Raw genomic sequence first — 20,272 nt, 5'->3', positions numbered from 1 at the left:
GAGACCCTGTCTCTACAAAAAAAACTAAAAAAACAAAAAATCAGCCAGGCATGGTGGCGCATGCCTGTAGTCCCAGCTATTTGGGAAGCTGAGGTGGAAGGATTGCTTGAGCCAGGGAGGTCAAGGCTGCAGTGAGCCAAGATCGCGTCACTGCAGTCCAGCCTGGGTGACAGAATTCTGAGACTCTGTCTCAAAAAAATGAAATTGTCATCAGTGGTCACATATAATAAATAGAAATAAAAGAGTCCGGCCGGGCGCGGTGGCTCAAGCCTGTAATCCCAGCACTTTGGGAGGCCGAGACGGGCGGATCACGAGGTCAGGAAATCGAGACCATCCTGGCTAACACGGTGAAACCCCGTCTCTACTAAAAAATACAAAAAACTAGCCGGGCGAGGTGGCGGGCACCTGTAGTCCCAGCTACTCGGGAGGCTGAGGCAGGAGAATGGCGTGAACCTGGGAGGCGGAGCTTGCAGTGAGCTGAGATCTGGCCACTGCACTCCAGCCTGGGTGACAGAGCGAGACTCCGTCTCAAAAAAAAAAAAAAAAAAAAGAAATAAAAGAGTCCACTTAGTCATATATGATCATAAACAGAAGAGGATCCAGCAGTTGTGTCAAAGATAATAAATAGCCAAATATCCCAGGGACAAGCGTTCACCACAGACTTGATGATTCTTACTAGACAAAATCTTAAAATGATCCTAGTTATATGAGATATTCATAAGGCATATGTAAGTTTTCAATTACACTGATGGACAAGATCAATAGATCGTAAAGGCAAGACAATGAGTAGGTCAGGCTGACTACGCAAAATGAAAGCATCCATTTCTGGGAAGGACACCAAGTTTCCAAAATGAAAGAAGAAATGGCAAGATATTAAAAATTCCAAGACAAAGCAAGGAAGAATTAATTATAACAAAGGACTTCGTCCAGGGCCCCTGGTCCATGACTGCAGCGGCTTCGACTGTGCTGCCAGGCCCTCTGTCCTAAGAATCAGTCAAGAACCCAGATCTTGCTCCTTCAATTAGCCTGAGGGGGTAGTTCTTTCCTTTTAATCTTGGTAAAATTACTGCAAGCCCAGAAAGGAGAGTATAACTGCATATCTAGGAGAATATGAAAATAAATATGGTCATAGTAGTAGGAAAGTGTTTTTAAAAGTATAAAACTAATAGACAAATGGCCAGGCACGGTGGCTCATGCCTGTAATCCCAGCACTTCGGGAGGCCAAGGTAGGAGGATCACTTGAGGCCAGGAGTTCCAGACCAGTCTGGGCAACATAGTGAGACCTTGTCTCTACAAGAAAATAATGAGCAGGCATGGTGGCATGCACCTGTAGTTCCAGCTACTTAGAAGGCTGGGGCGAGAGGAGAGCTTGACCCAGGCAATCAAGGCTGTAGTGAGCTATGATGGCACCATTGCACTCCAGCCTGGGTAACAGAGACTCTATCTCAAAAACAGTAATAGTGGACATAAAGCTTGATTTTTAAAATGGGTGTATGTAAGCTATTTTTAAAATGTGCTAACCACTGTGTTCAAGTATAGTTGATATATTGTTTAAGGAGTTTACAAGGTTTCAAACAATCATGTATACTCGATCTATAGCTGCACTTCAGGCTGTTTGAGGCGATTTAATTAATTTAATTCACAATACATGTTTACATGCTCAAGAACAATTGCTGTTTGTTTTCTTTCTCCCTTCCTTCCTACTTCAGTCAAAAAGCCACTAGGCAGTGCCTGGGAGGTGAAAGCAGCTGAGGAAGGTCAGGGGATTGAGAAAATAAATAAATGAGTGGAGGAGAGTGGAAGCAAGGGTTATCACTGTCGGAGGAAGGAGCGACAAATTCGGAAAGGGGGAAAAGAACATGCCACCAGGTTGGGATTGGAGGTATCAATGTGACCTCATGATTTTTTTTTTTTTTTTTTTTTTGAGATGGAGTCTCACTCTGTCCAGCCCAGGCTGGAGTGCAGTGGCGTGATCTCGGCTCACCACAATCTCTGCCTCCCAGGTTCAAGTGATTCTCCTGCCTCAGCCTCCCGAGTAGCAGGGACTACAGGCGCGCGCCACCACGCCTGGCTAATTTTTCTATTTTTAGTAGAGATGGGGTTTCACCATGTTGGCCAGGCTGGTCTTGAACTCCTGACCTCAAGCAATCCACCCGCCTTGGCCTCCCAAAGTGCTGGGATTATAGGCGTGAGCCACCGTCCCTGGCCTGACCTCATGATATTCTATAAATACAGATATAAAAATAAACATCAATGCAAATGTGTGCATACATATTTACACTGAGACACACAGGCACATATATAGTTTGAGGGTTTCTAGGAGTAGCAGGACTGCAGTAGCAATGAACACACTTTTAACAAATGAGTGAGTGCCCTTTGTGCCATGGCGAGTGGTAATTATCATCTTGCCAGAAAATCTAGGAGCAAGTGGGAAGACATTCAAAGGATCCCCAATTGATCATCAGACTACGTTTTCTCATGAGACAAAACAAAGTAGAAACTGTGATTGTTAGGCTAGCTCATAAAGATTGTATCTATCCAAAGACCCTGGAAGTAAAATACTTCATTTCTTATACTAGGAAATATATGCCGGGTAGTATTATTTTAAAACGACTTTTAGCTGTCCTATAGTATTTTAAATCTTACTAAACACTTTAATTGCCCTGTCTTGTTTCAAATCTATTACCACTACTGTAAAACACACACACACACACACAGAGAGAAAGAGAGAGAGAGAGAGAGAGAGAAGAGAGAGACAGAGAGATTGGGGAAGTGGTCAAATGCATTGACAGCCTTAACACAGTCGCCCGGGCAAACTGCCTAGTTATTCCAAGGATGCAGCTACTCCTCAAATGATTTTTGGATCTATCTTCTGTACTGGCTTTAGAGTTCATGGTACAACCTTAGAGATAGTAAATTTTTACTCTCCTGAGTAGATACAGTATTTTAAGAGTCCAAAGACACTAGAAGTTGGGTGATCAAACTGAGTAATTTGTAGTTGAAAAATAAAGGCATACTTATAAAGAGACTTGAACCTCCGAAGTATTTTAACCAGTAGTATAATGCAATCAGGTGTATACCTTTCCAAAGTAACTTCTTTGAGGAATAACATTAATATAGTTGAATAAGGAAAAAAACCTCATAATCACACTTCAGACACGCCATGTGTACTGGGGTCAAACGCACTAAACAATGGCCCTTCCCAAAACCTGTCTCCCACTGTCCTACAAGCTATCTAAAATACAGAATACTTTGAGCTGAGGACTGCCGGCTGCTGCTGGAGGGCCATATGGTCTACTGCAATGTGTAATTTACAGTGCCATAAATACCCGAGATGACTCTGTTTGATATGATAAACTGTCAGCTTGACTGCCACAAGGCAATAGGACATAAGTGATTTGGGGGTAAGGTTGTCATGAGGACCAGTCATCAAAAGGGAGACCCTGGCACCAACTGTCACCTTTGAACTGAAACTAACCCCGTCCTGTTCCAGATGCCCACTTTACACAGATCAGACAAACATGGTTGCATGGTCCAAGCATGTGGTGATTTTTATTAAGAATAACTTTGGTTCTAAGAATTCCACCCTCAATTCTTTAATACTTTCCGTTAAAAACAATTATACAAGAGCAAATACAAAAAATATTAAATTATGAAAACCAATCCATTAAGGCTCCCTTTATATATATTATATACACTCAAACAAGTCAAGATTTTTCAGAGTAGAAGAATAAAGTCAACTGTTATAGCTTAGAAAGCAACGCTACTACTATGAGACTACAAAACATTGAACTACTTTAAGAAAACCACGCTGTGGAAAAATGGAGCCATTTTTGTCGAAAAGTGGCTCAAAGCACAAAACTGCTCAGATGTTCAAGCGTCCTAGGGGTTTGGGCTGCACGGTATTAAGGGGAGAGAGGAGACTGACAGCCTGTTTGAATCAGGCTTGTGAGCCCAGGTCATCTGACAACTTCAAAGAGCTTCTCTGCCTATACATTCCACCGTTTAGCATAAAACACCACTTTACGCTATTTACAAGTCTCCTTTTGGCCAGATTTTGTACTACTAATTACAAATAATTCTGCAGATTTGAGTGAGATTAGGAAGGAAATGCTTTCTTAATTAACTTTTCTCTCCCCCACCCCCCCGCCCCAGTGAAGAATGAATTCTAGTTAAGCTCTAGAACAGAATTGGGCCTTCTAAAGGAGCCTATCAGGGCCCTTGTGAATACGATCAAGTGGCAGAATTGCTTCGAGAATACAGATTTCAAGATCTGACATCTAGTTAGATAACAAGATAGGAGCCAGTCCCGAATCTTCATTTTGCAAACAGCATCACTAGTCCACAGACACAAAGAAAGAATTCCAGTCAATGTGCAATCAGAAATGGGCTTTTCCAGATCATCAGTCACCACACTTTCTTCTCTCAAAAGGAAGAATGATGGAAAAAAATAGTTACCATTCCATTCTTCAAAACCAAATTACTATAGAGCAAGAGTTCTTCTTAAGCATTTCTCATTTTATTCAAATAATACTTGCTGATGAGATAGATAATCCATTTCAGGTATAATCAACTAACATGTTTCTCTAACTAGCAGTATATTATCATTGCATTTACTTTTGTTCCCATTCAGATTGAATATGGGTCTAATTGTCAACTGCTAACACTAAAGCAATGCCATAGAAAGCTAATTTCTACTATGCTAATTAAGGATTCCAAAGCTCTGGATCCAGCTTTCTATGAGTCTTCAAAGAAAGTATGAGAAGTCTCTACGATGCAGAAATGACTGGCTGAACTGTCTCTATGGAGAGCGTACTAAATCCTCAAAAATTCTTCCATATCACCCAGGCAAAGGTACCGATGCCCACACCAGCAGTTTAAAACTAATTTTGCATGAGAATGCTGCGGCTGTCTATAACTCGGCCCCTCTGAGGAGCGTGGTGCTGGCTAGAATGAGGGCACTCAGCAGCCCCTCCCTTCCCGTCAGCTGTTCCTGAGAGATGCAATATAGTAGTCATCGACATCATCCTTATCAACAGCATCATCACTCAAACAGTGGTGAAAGTCTTTCCTCACAAGAAAAAACAAAGATAAAGAAATATACGAGCATTAATCAGAAATTTTCAAAGCTCGGATTCTAATGACACTCCTTATCATTAGACATTCAAATGCTATACATCTTCTGATGAAGCCTCCTTAAGAGCAATCTACACTTATTTCACATCAGAATGCCTAGTGAAATCCTCACCGCCCAGCCGGTCACCGGAACCTTCCCCACACTCCTCTTGGAGAAATGAAAAGATGTGCGGGCTTCTACTTTTGATACTGAAGCTGGGTTATATGGACTAGTTCCACTCTCTACAGGACTGGAAGGTTATTCCATCTAAAAGAACTAGATCAGCAAGACATTTAAAAACAAAACTGAACAAAAATCCTCCTAGTAATCAAGGCAATTAATGAATGGACAGGATGTACCTTCTTGGAACTGGAATGTCACTATGTAGCCTAGTATTATTACACAGAGAACCAAAAGAAATGAAAATAAAATCAAGATGGCTGTTTACAGGCTTTTAAACCTTCTCACCCTATTTCTAAATTTAGTGCCAACAAGGGTAGCGGCTGTGCTTGACATTCACGTTCCTTCTCTGGTGTTAACCGCAATACGGGTGAAAGTATAAATTAAACAAGAAAATTCTGGGTCCTCAAAATAAAATTTACAGTGGGTGAACAGATTAAATGCATTTCTATGTGATCTCAATTATCTAACAGATAACAAAAAGAGGAATTAAAAGTATTTTTTTTTTTTTTTAGCTTTTAAAAGAAAAAAGGCTCTGGGTCCCACTAAACTTGGAATGGAAGAAAAACCAAGTCGTGCAACTCTCAAGAACTGATTCCAGTGTCCTCTTCCTTTTTCCTGTTCTCACTTTTTTAGCTTGTTGGTTCTGTTAAGTCTCTGAACACAGGCCCATCATTCTAACTTATGTGCAGGGGCACTGCCCTTCATTTGGCGAATAGGAACTGCAACCATCACAGGCAAGGCATCCACCCAGATCGCAGGAAAATCACACCAAATCCTACTGCAAGTCCAAATTCTCTGCTGGCTGGAACACTCTCCAGGGGCTTTTGCCCTGAGATTGAGGAGGCACCCACAGACAGCTCTGTGGGGTGACACACGAGGTCTTGCTGCAGCCTCGGCCTAGGACTCCTGGGCTTGGACGACTTCTTGGCCTGTTCTCCTGAGATTGCCTTTCACCTTCACAAACTCGGGGGCATTTTCTTGCTCTTCTTGCAATTTCTGCTTCTCAAGTTCAAGCTAAATGACATTCAGAAAAGGAAAAATTATTTACAAACCAAGCAGCCTTTCAAAATACTCCTCTCTCTTTGCAAAGTCCCTGACAACTTTACTTCCCCATGGAAGAAAGTCTCTCCTGGTCCCCCACTTTAAAAAACATGGATGGATAGAGTCTGGGTAATTGTGCACAGAAACAGAAGCTACTTGGTTGTCACTGCAAACAGGACCACGAGATGACAAGAATTGAAAAGACAGGGCTAAGGAAACACATCCTGAGGTCAGCGCGCAGCTGCTCTGGAGTCCTCGTGAGGGTGAATTTCATTAAATGACCCCAGCACCCTGTGTGAATTCAGTGCCATGTCCCTGTTTGGCTTTTGCCTCTGCAATCTGTTTTAGGTCCTCAGTAGGATTCTTGACCCTGCCTTGAACATATCTGACCCCATTTGCTGACATTTGTCTCCAATATTTCTTTCATAGTATAAATGTATACACTGACACGTCTGGTAAATCCTGCCTGCTCCAACACTCCAACATTCCTCAAGATTTAAAAAAAAAAAACACAGCTTCCAGTCAATCCCCCTTACCTGCTCCAACTTCTGCTGCCGTTTTAATAGCTCTATTTCCAAGTCAGATTTCTTCTTCTGGGCTTCTTCTTCCTTCTGCTTTATCACTTGGTCTCGTTTTCTTTTTTCCATCACCTTCTGCAATTCTGGTTTGTTCTGAGGAGCAAGACCCCTGCAAAAAAAGTATTAACAAAAATAAAAAAAAGTTCATCTAATGGCTACATCGTTTTATGAATAGAAATTTAACTTACAATATCAACCATGGAAAGGAGGTCTACAGAATTAGCATGATACCTACTAGGCTACAATAGGCAACATGGTGATCTAAGAAATTCACCAGCACGAAAGGAAGGCAACAGGAGATCTCCAGAGAGTACATAAAATCCATTCATTCAATAAAAATGTATTGGCCACCCGCCGTGTGCAAGACGGTAGGCTACGCAAAGAAGGACAGTGAGGGTGGCGGTGCTCGTACGATGACTGTGATGGGTGCCCATGACGGAGACGGAGATGCTCAGGAAATCAGGGGGTTCTGCACGGAGAGGAGGCTTCCCAAAATCTAGCCCCCAATTTTTTTTTTTTTTTTTTCTGAGATAGAGTCTTGCTCTGTCGCCCAGGCAGGAGTGCAGTGGCACGTGATCTAGGCTCAATGCAACCTCCGCCTCCTAGGTTCAAGCAATTCTCCTGTCTCAGCTTCTGGAGTAGCTGGGATTACAGGTGTGCACCACCACGCCCAGTTAATTTTTGTATTTTTAGTAGAGACGGGGTTTCACCATGTTGGTCAGGTTGGTCTCGAACTCCTGACCTCGGGATCCACTCACCTTGGCCTCCCAACGTGCTGGGATTACAGGCGTGAGCCACCGTGCCTGGCCTCTGGCCCCTGATCTTATGCACTAAATGCAGCCTCAAGACCAGCTAGCACAGAAATTTAGACAGTAAAATGGCCCCTCAAAACCTTCCCACTCTTCATTTTTCAGATCTGAAAGTGGGTTCTTGTACATCTAAAGGCATGTCCAAGGTTATATCACTACTGAAGGATATGGCCGTGCAGAACCTTAATCCCCTAACTCTCAGTCCAGTGCGCCTCCACTGAAACCCTTTCAGATGTGCGGTTGATTCTTTACAATGAAAGCAAGTCAGCCTTCAGGGAAGTTCTACATTTCTGAGAGATAAATTAGGCAGCCATCTCTCCAAATGGGGAGAAACAAGCCAAAGAGGCCATGAACTAGCCACCCTCCATCTGAAATATTTGAGAGAAGTCAAGGGAAAGACATGTCTTAGCATTTTCTCCGGTACGATCTCTGTCTAACTGTTAGCTTAAGATCTGCCTTTTCTCTTTCCTTAGGATTTCTCCTATGGCTTTCCAGAATACTGGATTATCTAGCCCACCTTTCTTCTTATTGTCTTCCTTAGTCACTTATCTTAGCCGGTCTCTGCCAACTCATAAGTAATCTCAACTTGATGTTAAAATTTACCAAGACAATTTAAAATCAAAATAGGACCAACCACCGAACAGGAAAAGCACTATCAATTTCAGGCAGCACAGGGTGTAGGTAACCATGCACACACACTCATGCTATGCACACAGGCACGTAGCAGAATAGTAATTCATGCTTTTCTGAACTGTAGGCAACGAGCACTGCTGACTCTGTCCTGGACTCCAGGATGGGCCTGAGCACCTCCCACACACCTCCTGGTCTGGCTGCTGGTGACTGCTCATCTGTAGACCAGGGACAAGGTTGTTCTTTAAACAACTCGTATCAACTACTGTGACTCACCAACTAGGAGTCATCTGGCCAACTGTTAAATAACAATTTCCAATATATGTGCTCTGTCCAGACAAATTCAACAGCATATTCACCTTGATCCCTTTCAAGTCCACACAATCACATCTGTAAACCAATCCTCAACTGCATACTTCCTCGTTCATCTAGAATTTCTAAAATTCTGGCATCTCTCCTATCTAGGCGCTTTTAAAAATCACAATAAAAACTTAATTCAAAGTTGTTCTTTAGAGTAAAAATCAGTATATTCCATCTTTTTTTTTTTTTTTTTTTTGACACAGGGTCCCTCTGTTGCCCAGGCTGGAGTGCAGTAGCATGATCTTAGCTCACTGAAACCTCTGCCTCCTGAGCTCCAGTGATCCTCCCACCTCAGCCTCCTGAGCAGCTGGGGCCACAGGCACATGCCATCACACCCAGTTTTTTTTTTTGTTTTTTGTTTTTCTTTTTGAAATGGAGTTTTGCTCCTGTCACCCAGGCTGGAGTGCAATGGCACAATCTTGGCTCACTGCAACCTCCTCTTCCCCGGTTCAAGTGATTCTACCCCCTAAGCCTCCCGAGGAGCTGGGATTACAGGTGCCCACAACCACGCCCAGATAATTTTTTGTATTTTTTGGGAGAGATGGGGTTTCACCATGTTGGCCAGGCTGGTCTCGAACTCCTGAGCTCAAGTCATCTACCTGCCTTGGCCTCCCAAAGTGGTGGGATTACAGGCATAAGCGACCACACCCAGCTAGTATAGTCCATCTTTAATGACAGAGGACACATAGTCAAAATAATATATATCTCCAATTTCCCAATTTTTATTAGCAGAACTGTCCGTTAAAAAAAAATCTGGCCAAATTTCCAGTGAAACAAAAGAGGCAGGTGACTTTTGTGCTTTAATTATGGTTTGCTTCATACTTACCAAGACTGAACAACAGGGTAAAAAATATGGACAGATTAAATCTTTAATCAGCACAATATAAGTTGCTTAAGAGTACTCTGTTCAAAATAAAGGTGTTATTAACCACAGGAAAAGCTGTTTTTAAGTAATCTGAATAAAGATATACTCAGTTTCATGACTACTAAAAAGTCTTGATATAACACTATAGACAGAATTAAGGGATTTACATTTTAGGATTAAGAATTTAGCTATCTGAATAATTTAAATTTCAAACATTTTTGTTTCCCTACATTTCACTGGCAAAATTAACTTCAACTATTATTAAATTCTCCTGGATTATGCAAAAGCTGCTGAACATTTGATGTATGACACAATTGGCTGACACTCTATTGCAACCTATGAATGGGTTTAACTATTATACAGTATTCATTTTCCTTTCAAAGATTTTACACAATAGTGACAGTAAGATAAAATATGTAGTAACAAAAAATTCAGGAAAATGGTGCTTATATGATAAATATTCTCTACTTACAGCAGTCAAGAAGTCATACAAATTTAGTTAATATTTTATCACAGTGGATTACTTAACTTTCTGTGCTGAATGGAAAAAGTCAAGCATTGTCCATATAAGTCTCTAAGTCTAAATGGAGCAGAGGTAGTGCTGACAGACAGAAATGAGTTTCTCCAACTTTCATAGTTAACTACAATACCATCCCTGGCATAAGAACAGTTGGTTCTCTTTAATCAATTCTGACATATACAGCTAACAAGTACTTTCAACCCCTTTATGACAGTATCACCCAAAAGCAACAGTAATTTCCAAGTTGGCTTCTTGGTCAGGTAGCTACCTGCGACTACTAAAGCAGGCAAAGCCAATTTTAAAAATTATAAAATTAGTAAGTGCTCTCTGCAGAAAAAGAAAGGTAATATACCCATATGTTAAATAAAAAAGCAAAAGCACATCCAAACCCTCTCCTTTAAACAAATCAGAGGAGTTTCACTCCATTACAAATGTTCTATGTGAACAGTGGCCCCAAAATTATACAAAGTAGAGGCCCTGTACCCATCAACCCCTACCCATTCCTGCATCCAGAGAGAACTGTTACTGACAGTTTGGTCTGTGTTCCTCCACACTTTCCATACCTATAGAAACATGCCACAATTCTGCCACATCCCTGTTGACAGACATCTATTTGGTTTCCAATTGTTCACTATGAAAAACAATGAGGCACTGAGCCTCTGTGGACATTTATAGCTGCAAGCTTCTACAAGTAGTTCCGTTGGCTAGATTCATAGAAGCGGAATTGCTGGCTAAGCACCTGCACATTGCATATTTTGATGAGCACTGCCAAAGTGCCCTACAAAAAGGCTGCAATGATTTATATTCCCACCACCAGAGTATGAAACAACTTTGAAAGGTACATTTCACATAAACCACTAAATACATTCAAGGGCAGATGGGGCGAGTCCACATTCATTCCACATCTACCTGAACTCTGTACCTATGTATTAATAACTGAAGTCGTTTCGTTAACTGGGAGAGCATTCCGCCAGAGGAAAGGTCTGGGGCTCAGACCATCACAGAACAATGCCTGCCCACTTAGCCAAACATCTCCTGGCCTAATTATTTTTCTTGGGGTACAGGGAAAAGCTGACTTGAATTTCAGCCCTTGTTCTTTTTCTTTGAGGGGGCAGACTCTTGCTCTATTGCCCATGCTGGAGTGCAGTGACATGACCTCGGCTTACTGCAGCCTCTGCTTTCTGAGTTCAAGCTATTCTCCTGCCTCAGCCTCCCGAGTAGCTGGGACTACAGGTACGTGCCACCACGTCAAGCTAATATTTTGGTATTTTTAGTAGAGACAGGGTTTCGCCATGTTGGCCAGGCTGCTCTCAAACTCCTCACCTCAGGTGATCCGCCCACCTGGGCCTCCCAGAGTGCTGGAATTACAGGCATGAGCCACCGTGCCAGGCCTGAATTTCAGCCCTTGTTCTTTAATCTTGTAATCTTCTGGTTTTGGCCTGCCTCATTTACATTTCTGGTTCAGTCATTTTTACCTGCATGGATTCGAACACAAATACTTGTATCCTTTATCTCTAGAACTGCCCCTATCTTTTTCCAAGCTGTACAGCAGCAAGTATTTATTGAGGAACTATTTATCTAGAAAAGCATGCCAAAAGAATGTCAGCTAAAAACCAGGAACGAGAAGCCACTGACTTACAAATATACAAGCCAAAGAACCAATTTTAGGGATATGTTTAAGTAACTGACCTATTTATTCCAAAAAGTAATTTTTGTAGAGTACAGAATCTCTCTCTCTAAATAATACCAGAAATATTCTTAATTTTTTTTTTTTTTTCTTTAAAGACAGAGTCTTGCTCTGTTGTCCCGGCTGGAGTGCAGTGGCACCATCTAGGCTCACTGCAAGCTCCGCCTCCTGGGTTTACACCATTCTCCTGCCTCAGCCTCCCGAGTAGCTGGGACTACAGGCTCCCGCCACCACATCCGGCTAATCTTTTGGATTTTTAGTAGAGACGGGGTTTCACTGTGTTAGCCAGGATGGTCTCGATCTCCTGACCTCGTGATCCGCCCGCCTCGCCCTCCCAAAGTGCTGGGATTATAGGCGTGAGCCACCGTGCCTGGCCCTTCTTAATTGTTTTTTTAAGGATCCCTTCAATAGTAATCTTTTCACCTAAAAAAAAAAAAAAAAAAAAAAAAAGTCTTTTGAAAGCTGCCTTTTTATATCACCGAGAACACCTATGGAAACTGAGAACCTGACGCAGGGTTTTAACAGTCAGACTTAGAGGCTTCAAGACTTTAACCTGAAACTAAGCTGGGTCCCAAAGACGGTAAATAGAAGAGTAGGATTATACACTAGAAAGAGCGTAGGTTTCACAGTTAGAAGACCTGTGGGTGCTTGTTCTCTAAAGCAGTGACTTGGCCTTTAATATATAATCTCTAAAATGTAACTGGAAAAACTGTCTGAATTGCTATAGAGCTTTGAGCTAAATTTGTAGCTATGCGTAGCAAAGATATAGTCTCCACATAAACTTGTTTTTATTTCCAAACACTATTTCAAAAAACTATTACGTGATCTTAAGATGATTCCTTAAACCAGTTACCCTGAGATTACTCACATGAGTGAGGGTAATCTGAAGATAACGCACACTGGGTTATTAGAAAGAGCACCGGATGAGACAAAATGTAGGAAGACTTGTTATGAACTTCAGAAAAGTAAACAGATTTTCATTACAATACCACGCAATAATCAAGACTGGTTATCCCTTAACCAAACATACAGCGTATTGATGTGACGTATCCTATAGTTCGGCACTAAAATTTAGAAATAAAAACCCCAGTCTCTAAAAAGTATACAAAATAAAAGATGAATAAAAGGAAAGAAATGATATATTCTCAGTCTAAAACCAGTGTATTTCTAACAAGTTTGGTATGACTTTGAAAACTCTTAAGAGATAAGATGACATACATTCATTTGATTTTGAAATCTGCCTTTTCTTTTTCTTTTTCTTCTTCTTTTTTTAATGTATTTCCAACCAGACCAAAATCCTTCAAAGAAACGGGAGAAAAAGCAATAGGAAATTCCAGATGTTGCCACATAGGAAGTGGAAGGTAGATGTGACTAAGTGATCACTTACTAAGTTAAGTATTTTCATACAAGCTATTCTTTAAGTTTTTTTGTTTGTTTTTGGAGACAGAGTCTTGCTCTGTCACCCAGGCTGGAATGCAGTGGCACGATCTTGGCTCACTGCAACCTCCACCTCCCATGTTCAAGCAATTCTCCTGCCTCAGCCTCTTGAGTAGCTGGGATTGCAGGCGTGTGGCATCACACCCGGCTAATTTTTGTATTTTTACTAGAGACAGGGTTTCACTAGGTTGGCCAGGCTGGTCTTGAACTCCTGACCTCAGGGGATCCACCCGCCTTGGCTTTCCAAAGTGATGGGATTACAGGCGTGAGAGCCACGTTGCCCAGCCTACTTTAATTTTTATAAGAAAGATATTATTATCTCCCACTTTACAGATGAAGAAACAGATCTCAAGAGGGGATACCTTGGCCAAGATCGTAAGATAGGTAACGTTAAGTCCTACCATTTCTCTCTGACCTCAAAGCCCACGTCCTCTCTACACCATACATAGTACTTTAGGGAAACCCAGCATTGTCTCAGATCAGTTGAGCTGGGCAAACAAAGAGAAGAAAGAACAGGCCAAAGACAGCATGGAAGAAGCCCTTTCTCTAAAAAATGTGGAAATAGACTCAACTGCACAAATCTGTAGGTTTTACAGCAATATGACCCAAACTACTAAATACATTTTTGCAGAATAATTTATAGCCTATAATTTAGAGAACACTTATTCTGCAAATGTTTGTTTTACTCTGACCTTTATTCTGAGTTGGAGCCCTTTCTTAGGTTTTTCTAGAAGAAAAAGTTTGAGCTAAAATGTTTCTTAGAGAACAGCTAAGTCCCCTACCTTATACTTTATAGATAAGGGAACTGAGGCCAAAGAGGTGAAGATAATCTGAAAATCTATGAGTGACAACTGCTATTCTGTTTCAGAGCCTACTAAACTGACGATCTCTCCACCAAAATGAAGACATGATTTCCCAGGCAGGACAGGATGGCTTCCAAATTCTGTGGTCTATTTTAGGAACTTGATAGTCTTATTTTGCTTTGGCCATAATAATACCAAATTCATATATTCTTCCTTCTATTGTGTGACAAAGGCAGATGGAAGCTAAAAACTTCTCTGCATTTAATTTAATATACATTAATCCAACAGCTTCCTAATAATAATGCTGGGGATAAAACAGGAGTAAGCCACATTCCCACACTCTAGAGGGAGAAATGTATTTACAAATACCTCCTGGGATAGATAGGAGTCATTAGTTCTACCTGGAGTGTAGCCAGGAAAGAGAATTGCCATAAAAATGCCCCCTTTATCCTCTTTAAAACACTTTTTTAACTAGGCCTCCCTGCAATAAATTACTCTAATGCTAAACTTGATCTGCGTATCTTTCAGTTCAATGGGAGACCTTTCACCAGGGCTTAGCAAAGAGTGGGCAAATGAGCCATTGATAGTCCTACGAGATCTGAAAATAATCCTAAATGAAGCTTCCTAGTTCTTAAAACTGAAAAAGTAGCCTTGCATCCTCAGTTCTCCTAGTCTCCTATCCTGCCCAAATTACTTAAAAAGCAGAGTACACCAGCCCAACATCCAAAATGATTTATGGCACAGATGGAGTCTGCAAAGTAGATAGAAGGTAAATGTTTTCCTGTCCTCTAAAATAACAATAAAGACTATGATAATAATCATTTAAAATGCTACTCAAAAACAAATAAATACATGAGTGTCCTATCTATTAAGTCTAATATGGTTCTAGAGACTTCTCCCTGCTACTGACAAATGCTGGAGTAGGCAGTAATTACATGATTCCTACACCTCCCTCAGTGTAAGGAGAAAATTCAGAGATTTCAAATTTAAGAATATATTTCTCTTCTACTTAGGACATTCTCTTATATCCTTAATCCAGCCTCTTCCACCCAAATTTGGAAACAGGCATCCATTTCAGCAGGGAACCCGGGACTGCAGGAGTCTGGAAGCACTGCCGGCCACCGCAGTGACGGCCACCTGCAGGGGACCTGCCTCATGGAGGGATAACCCAGTTCTAGGATGTGAGAAGGAATAAGAAAGCCTTAACAAAGAGCAAGAAATCAAAGAATCTTTGAAGTCTCTGTAAATACAATTAAAATTAAATATCATTATCTTAAAAGTCCTCTTAAAAAAAAAAAAAACTATGCTCAAGAAACCATTTTACCTTTTTTGATTCATAAGAAGTTCTCTGTGAAGATCTTGATGGTTCCGGGAGGTTTTGACAGGATTGATCAGTTTCTGAGGCCTAATGAGTTCAGGATTGTCATCTTCTATGTAGTCTGGCTCGGCCATGATGCTTCTTGTAATGAGATACGAATCCTTAGGGTCGATATCCTCAGGTGGGCCGCCTGAAAGAGAAAGATGAGAAATATTCATTTGCAGTTTTTGCTAAGGCTTCTCCCACACATGCAGAGGCCCACAGAGCTGTGCTCAGTATGCTAACACATGCCATCCTCCTGGGTCCACTCTGAGGTATCACTGATATATCTTCTAAAGCGCTTGGAATGTAACTGGGGTGGGGCAGGGAAAAGAATGGTGGCCTGGTCTCGTCTTGCCCATGACTAAGGCCAGGGAGCCCTGTGGCCTGACTTCTATCACTGCCACTGCCACATCTTGAGTTCTAGTCACAAAGAATGCTTCCTGCCACCCTGTCTCCGTATCAACTTCAGAACAAGCACTTGAGTATGTCAGAAAAAAGCAAGTTCAAATGAAAATTCGAACACTGGCCTACAATGGCTGCAGTTGGACACATGTCAGAAAAGTGGGGCCTATAAACTAAAGCTGGCCTCTTGCCTGTTGAACTGGAGTTTGTTAAATATTTCACTGACGGTTATTGGTTATAAACCTATTTATCAAACACAGAACAAAGACAGGATGGAATCAGTCACCCTCCACCAGATTCTAAGATGCCTAACCTTTCTCCTAGCCACTCAGCTGCATATTTACCTTATCTTATGCACAGCATCACAGAGGCCAATCACACAGGACTGAAACTGCTGTTTCACTGCCTGCTTCTCCCACCTCTGTGCCACATGTATTCCCCTGTTACAAAATACAATGCCGGGAAAGGTAGCTCATGCCTGTAATCCCAGCACTTTGGGAGGCTGATGTGGGAGGATCCCTGAGGCCAGGAGCTCAAGACCAGCCTGGGCAATACAGCAAGATCCCATATGTTTAAAAAAAGTTTTAAATGCCCTGGGCATAGTGGTACATGCCTGTAGTCTCAGCTACTCAGAGGGCTGAGGTGGGAGGATCACTTGAACCTAAGAGTTGAGAGGCTGCAGTGGGCTATGATTGTACCACTGCACTCCAGCCTGGGTGACAGAGCAAGAGCAAGACCTCATACCTCTAAAAGAAAAAAAAAAAAAAAAAAAAAAGAGGCTGGGCACAGTGGCTCATGTCTGTAACCCCAGCACTTTGGGAGGCTAAGGTGGGTGGATCACTTGAGGCCAGGGGTTTGAGACCAGCCTGGCCAATATGGTGAAACCCTGTCTCTACTAAAAATACAAAAATTAGCCAGGCATGGTGGTGCACACCGGTAGTCCCAGCTACTTGGGAGGCTGAAGCAGGAGAATCGCTTGAACCTGGGAGGCAGAGGTTGCAGTGAGCCAAGATCACGCCATTGCACTCCAGCCTGGCAACACAGCCAGACTGTCTCAAACCAAACAAAACAGAAAAGGAAAGGGAATGAAATGTATATATACAGCTCCTCACATAACTTACTTTGGGACCCATTCCCCGTCTACACTGAGTCTGTGTTCCCAGGCTTACGTAAGTCCTCAAACCTGGCTCTGAATAAATCTAACTGCGATTTCTCTAAGTTTTAGTGCTGCTTGTTTCACTTGCTGGTCAACAGGCACTGGACCCAGGTCCTTTATTGCTAATTCTTTAGCCTCAGCAAATCAATCTACACTGCAAACATATCAGTGCAGACCCTGCGCCAGTGGAAGAGGCTTCCAGTGTTTAGCACGGTGCTCGTTGGCCTGTGACACTGGTCACTGGCTCCTTCCTTAAGCACCCTGTGGGCTTCATCCTGCTCGTATCCTTCCAGGCCCTTCCTCAAATGTCACCTTCTCAGAGAGGCCTGACCTCCTAGCCGCCCTGCTGAAAAATATGACCCGGCCCCCAGCACCTCCCATGTTCTGTCCACCAAACCACAGCAACATCTTTACAAAGTGAATGTGAAAATAAAGAGAATGAAAATCCAAAGGCTAAGTCAACTGAAAAATCATGTAGCTGCAACGTTTGTTTAAATATCTTAAATATCACCGCATGATTAAGGCTCAAAATTATCAAACAATAAGGCATATATAATAAATTACACCAAACATTCCTCAGACACTATCTGCATTGATCTTTTAACAACAAGAACACCTGCAACCTGAACTGAATTGAGAATTACAAACCTCCCAGAGGGTGACTCAGGGAACCCATCACAGCCAGCCTGATTTCAACACACTGTCCGTTGGAAAAACGGACATCATTTTTGTGCTCCTCGGCAAAATCCTAAATGCACTACATGCACCTCTGTGCAGTCACAAGTGTCTGAAAATATCAACTGCAGTTTCATTCTAGTTAATCATAGACAAGAAGGCTACACACTTCCAGAAAGGGCTATCTCTGCCCTTCACCATGGATAATCTCCATGACGCCAAACTCAGACAGACAACTGCCTCTGACCTTGACCTTGTTATTACAGTTAGGGAGGAGCTGGAGGGAATGTGACAGAAGAGCCGGCCAGCAATCAGCAGCGGGAAGAGCGCATGCAAAGGCCACAGGGTAGGAGGGTGCCTGGGGGGCATGAGAAACAGCAAAGCAGCCAGGGTGGCTGCACGGGAGGGAGGGATGGTGAGGATATAGAGTGTGGGAACTTGAACGCCAGTGCTGGCATTCTGGTCTTCACCCTGAGGGCCATGGGGAGCCATTCCCAGGTTCTGAGCAGAGTAATGACAGTATCTGACTCATGAGTTAAAAGATTACTCCAGCTCCTAGGTTTGCAGGCAGGCAGGCAGGGAGTCAACGCGGCAGCTGCAAGGGTCATCCAGGCACAGGTAGGCGGAGAGCCTGATTCAAGATGTATTTTAAAGGTAAAGTCTCTGGGACTTCCTGAAGGACTGGACATGAGGCGTGAAAAGCACAGAGGAATCAAGGATGACTCGGAGGTTTCTGGCCTGAGCAACTAGAAGGCTCAAGTTGCCATGACAGGAGGCTGAAAGAGCAAGTGGACCTGGGACGTGTCGAGTCTGAGATGTCTGATCGACATGGAAGAGGTGACAGCAAGAGGGCAAGTACAGCCATCACTCAAGCCCGGGTGACTTGCTCTCCTTTACCTGACTGACTGGCCCTCCGTGGCCTCAGGCTTTGCCTGCCCTTCGCTTTCCATCCCCTCTTCCTGTCCCGCGCTCACACTGCTCCCTCAACTAGAGACAGCACAAGATGCCCACTCCCAGCCTTTCCTGGAGGTCAGCGCTCCGGTGCAAACACGCCGTGGGCCTTGTTGCCAGGAAGGAGGTTGAGCTTCCAGTGTGTAGAAAGAAATGACTTCAGTTCTGAATCTAAGAAACAGGTCCAACTTGGGACTTTTTTCTGACTTCTCCTTAGACTTAGTTGCTTGGAAGTCTGTCTTCTCCATAGCACCAGCGGGGTGAGGGGCACCCGAGCCTGTCTCCTATTAGAGAGACACAGGCACTGGGAGCTGGTGCAGGAGGGGAGGGCTGTGGTTGACTTTTCAGACACTTGTGGCTGCACAGAGGTGTGTGTAGTGCATTTAGGATTTCAGCCCAGGAACACGTTTTTCCATGGGACAGTGTGCTGAAGTATACGTATATGCTGTCAACACAGGGGCAAACATCTTCCTTCTTTTTCATCGGTTCGTCCTTCTTCACTGGAGCTGGGAAAGGGAGTGCACAGGAGCGTCTCAGTCTGAGTTAAGCATGGAGACCTTAAGCCCATCCTCAGAACAGGTGACAGGGTCCCTGCAGCTTCTCATGCACAGGTCACAGTGGGGTCTGGGAAATGGTCATTTAGTAACAAGGGGGTGAACGGGCCGGGAGCAACCCCCACCTTGAGTCTCTGCACTCAGGGCAGTGGTGCTGGGAGAACCATGTGGGATCTGTGTTCCAGCTGCTTCTCAGTAACACCCCGTCCTGGACCTGTGACTAGCACATGGCAATAATCATCACAGTGACCTTCTTCAAAGCTCTCTTCCTTCTGCCAGCCATCTTGCTCACTGCTACCAACGCTGGAAAATACAACTCTGGTATAAGGGAACTCTTGCATCTCACAAATCCCATCTTCCAATCAAGCTGAAACCAATACTCTTGCTCCCCACATCCTCGCACCCCGCCTTCCTCCACCAGCGTGCTCACAGCAGCACTGCTCCCTCTGAAGGCATGTTGAGCCTTTTCCTACTGCAGCCCCGCACCTCCACAGAGCCAAACTCACACATCCGGCAGATCCAAATAAACACCACATCTGCCCGGACACCTTCCCAAATTCCATGGGATGTTCTTTGTTCTCTCTTCCTAGTATTCGTCGACCACCACCTTTGTATTACAGCAACGTGGATATAAATCTTATCCTCTCTTCACTGCAAAGAACATGTCTGGTTTATGTTCCTATTCCTTTGACCCCTTGGACTTGTTCAGTAAGTATTACCTAAATGAAGTAACAAAGGCCTGGGCTAACGACAGAGGGTGCCCCTGAGCCATTTGGATGCCACTGCCTAAAGGTACAGGGCAGGAAGTGGGGCTGAGCGGCCAGGTACATTTCCTCACTGGCCATCAAGGAATCCAGGAGCCTGAGAGTAAAGACACCGTAGAAATGTCTAGAGGTACAAGTACTTTGCAGGCAAATATTATTGACATGAAACATCGTTTCTAGAAATAAACACAAAGATAATCTTGTCACAGTCCCTTCACGGGTCAAGTAACTTACTCAAAGTCATTTTTTTTTTTTAATGTATCAGGTCAATTAAGGAAAACCAGGACCAGCTCAGTGAAGGAGAAATAAAACTGGTTTGAGATCCTGGACAAAGTTTAACTTCCCTGACCCCCAGTTCTATGTGTAAAATGAATGTTGTAA

The 20,272-nt window shown here is 43.1% G+C and overlaps 1 protein-coding gene across 8 annotated transcripts in view; it reads right to left on the bottom strand.

The window, feature by feature from the left end:
- Positions 1 to 3,525: 3,525 nt before the first annotated feature.
- Positions 3,526 to 20,272, bottom strand: part of FAM107B (family with sequence similarity 107 member B) — a 257,812-nt gene continuing 241,065 nt past the window's right edge. For all 8 annotated transcript variants that reach the window (XM_023223108.1, XM_023223111.2, XM_026454817.2 and 5 more), the window contains 3 exons: positions 15,354 to 15,537; positions 6,877 to 7,027; positions 3,526 to 6,313 (listed from right to left, as the gene is read on the bottom strand). In XM_023223108.1, coding sequence (XP_023078876.1) covers positions 6,197 to 6,313; positions 6,877 to 7,027; positions 15,354 to 15,537 — 452 coding nt within the window. In that variant the 3' untranslated portion in view covers positions 3,526 to 6,196. The remainder of the gene's footprint in view (positions 6,314 to 6,876; positions 7,028 to 15,353; positions 15,538 to 20,272) is intronic.

The sequence above is a fragment of the Piliocolobus tephrosceles genome, chromosome 9, assembly GCF_002776525.5.
Source record: "Piliocolobus tephrosceles isolate RC106 chromosome 9, ASM277652v3, whole genome shotgun sequence".
In the NCBI taxonomy this organism is placed as follows: Eukaryota; Metazoa; Chordata; class Mammalia; order Primates; family Cercopithecidae; genus Piliocolobus; species Piliocolobus tephrosceles.
Note: the sequence above shows the minus strand (reverse complement) of the source record. Positions and strands in the feature narration are given on the sequence as shown.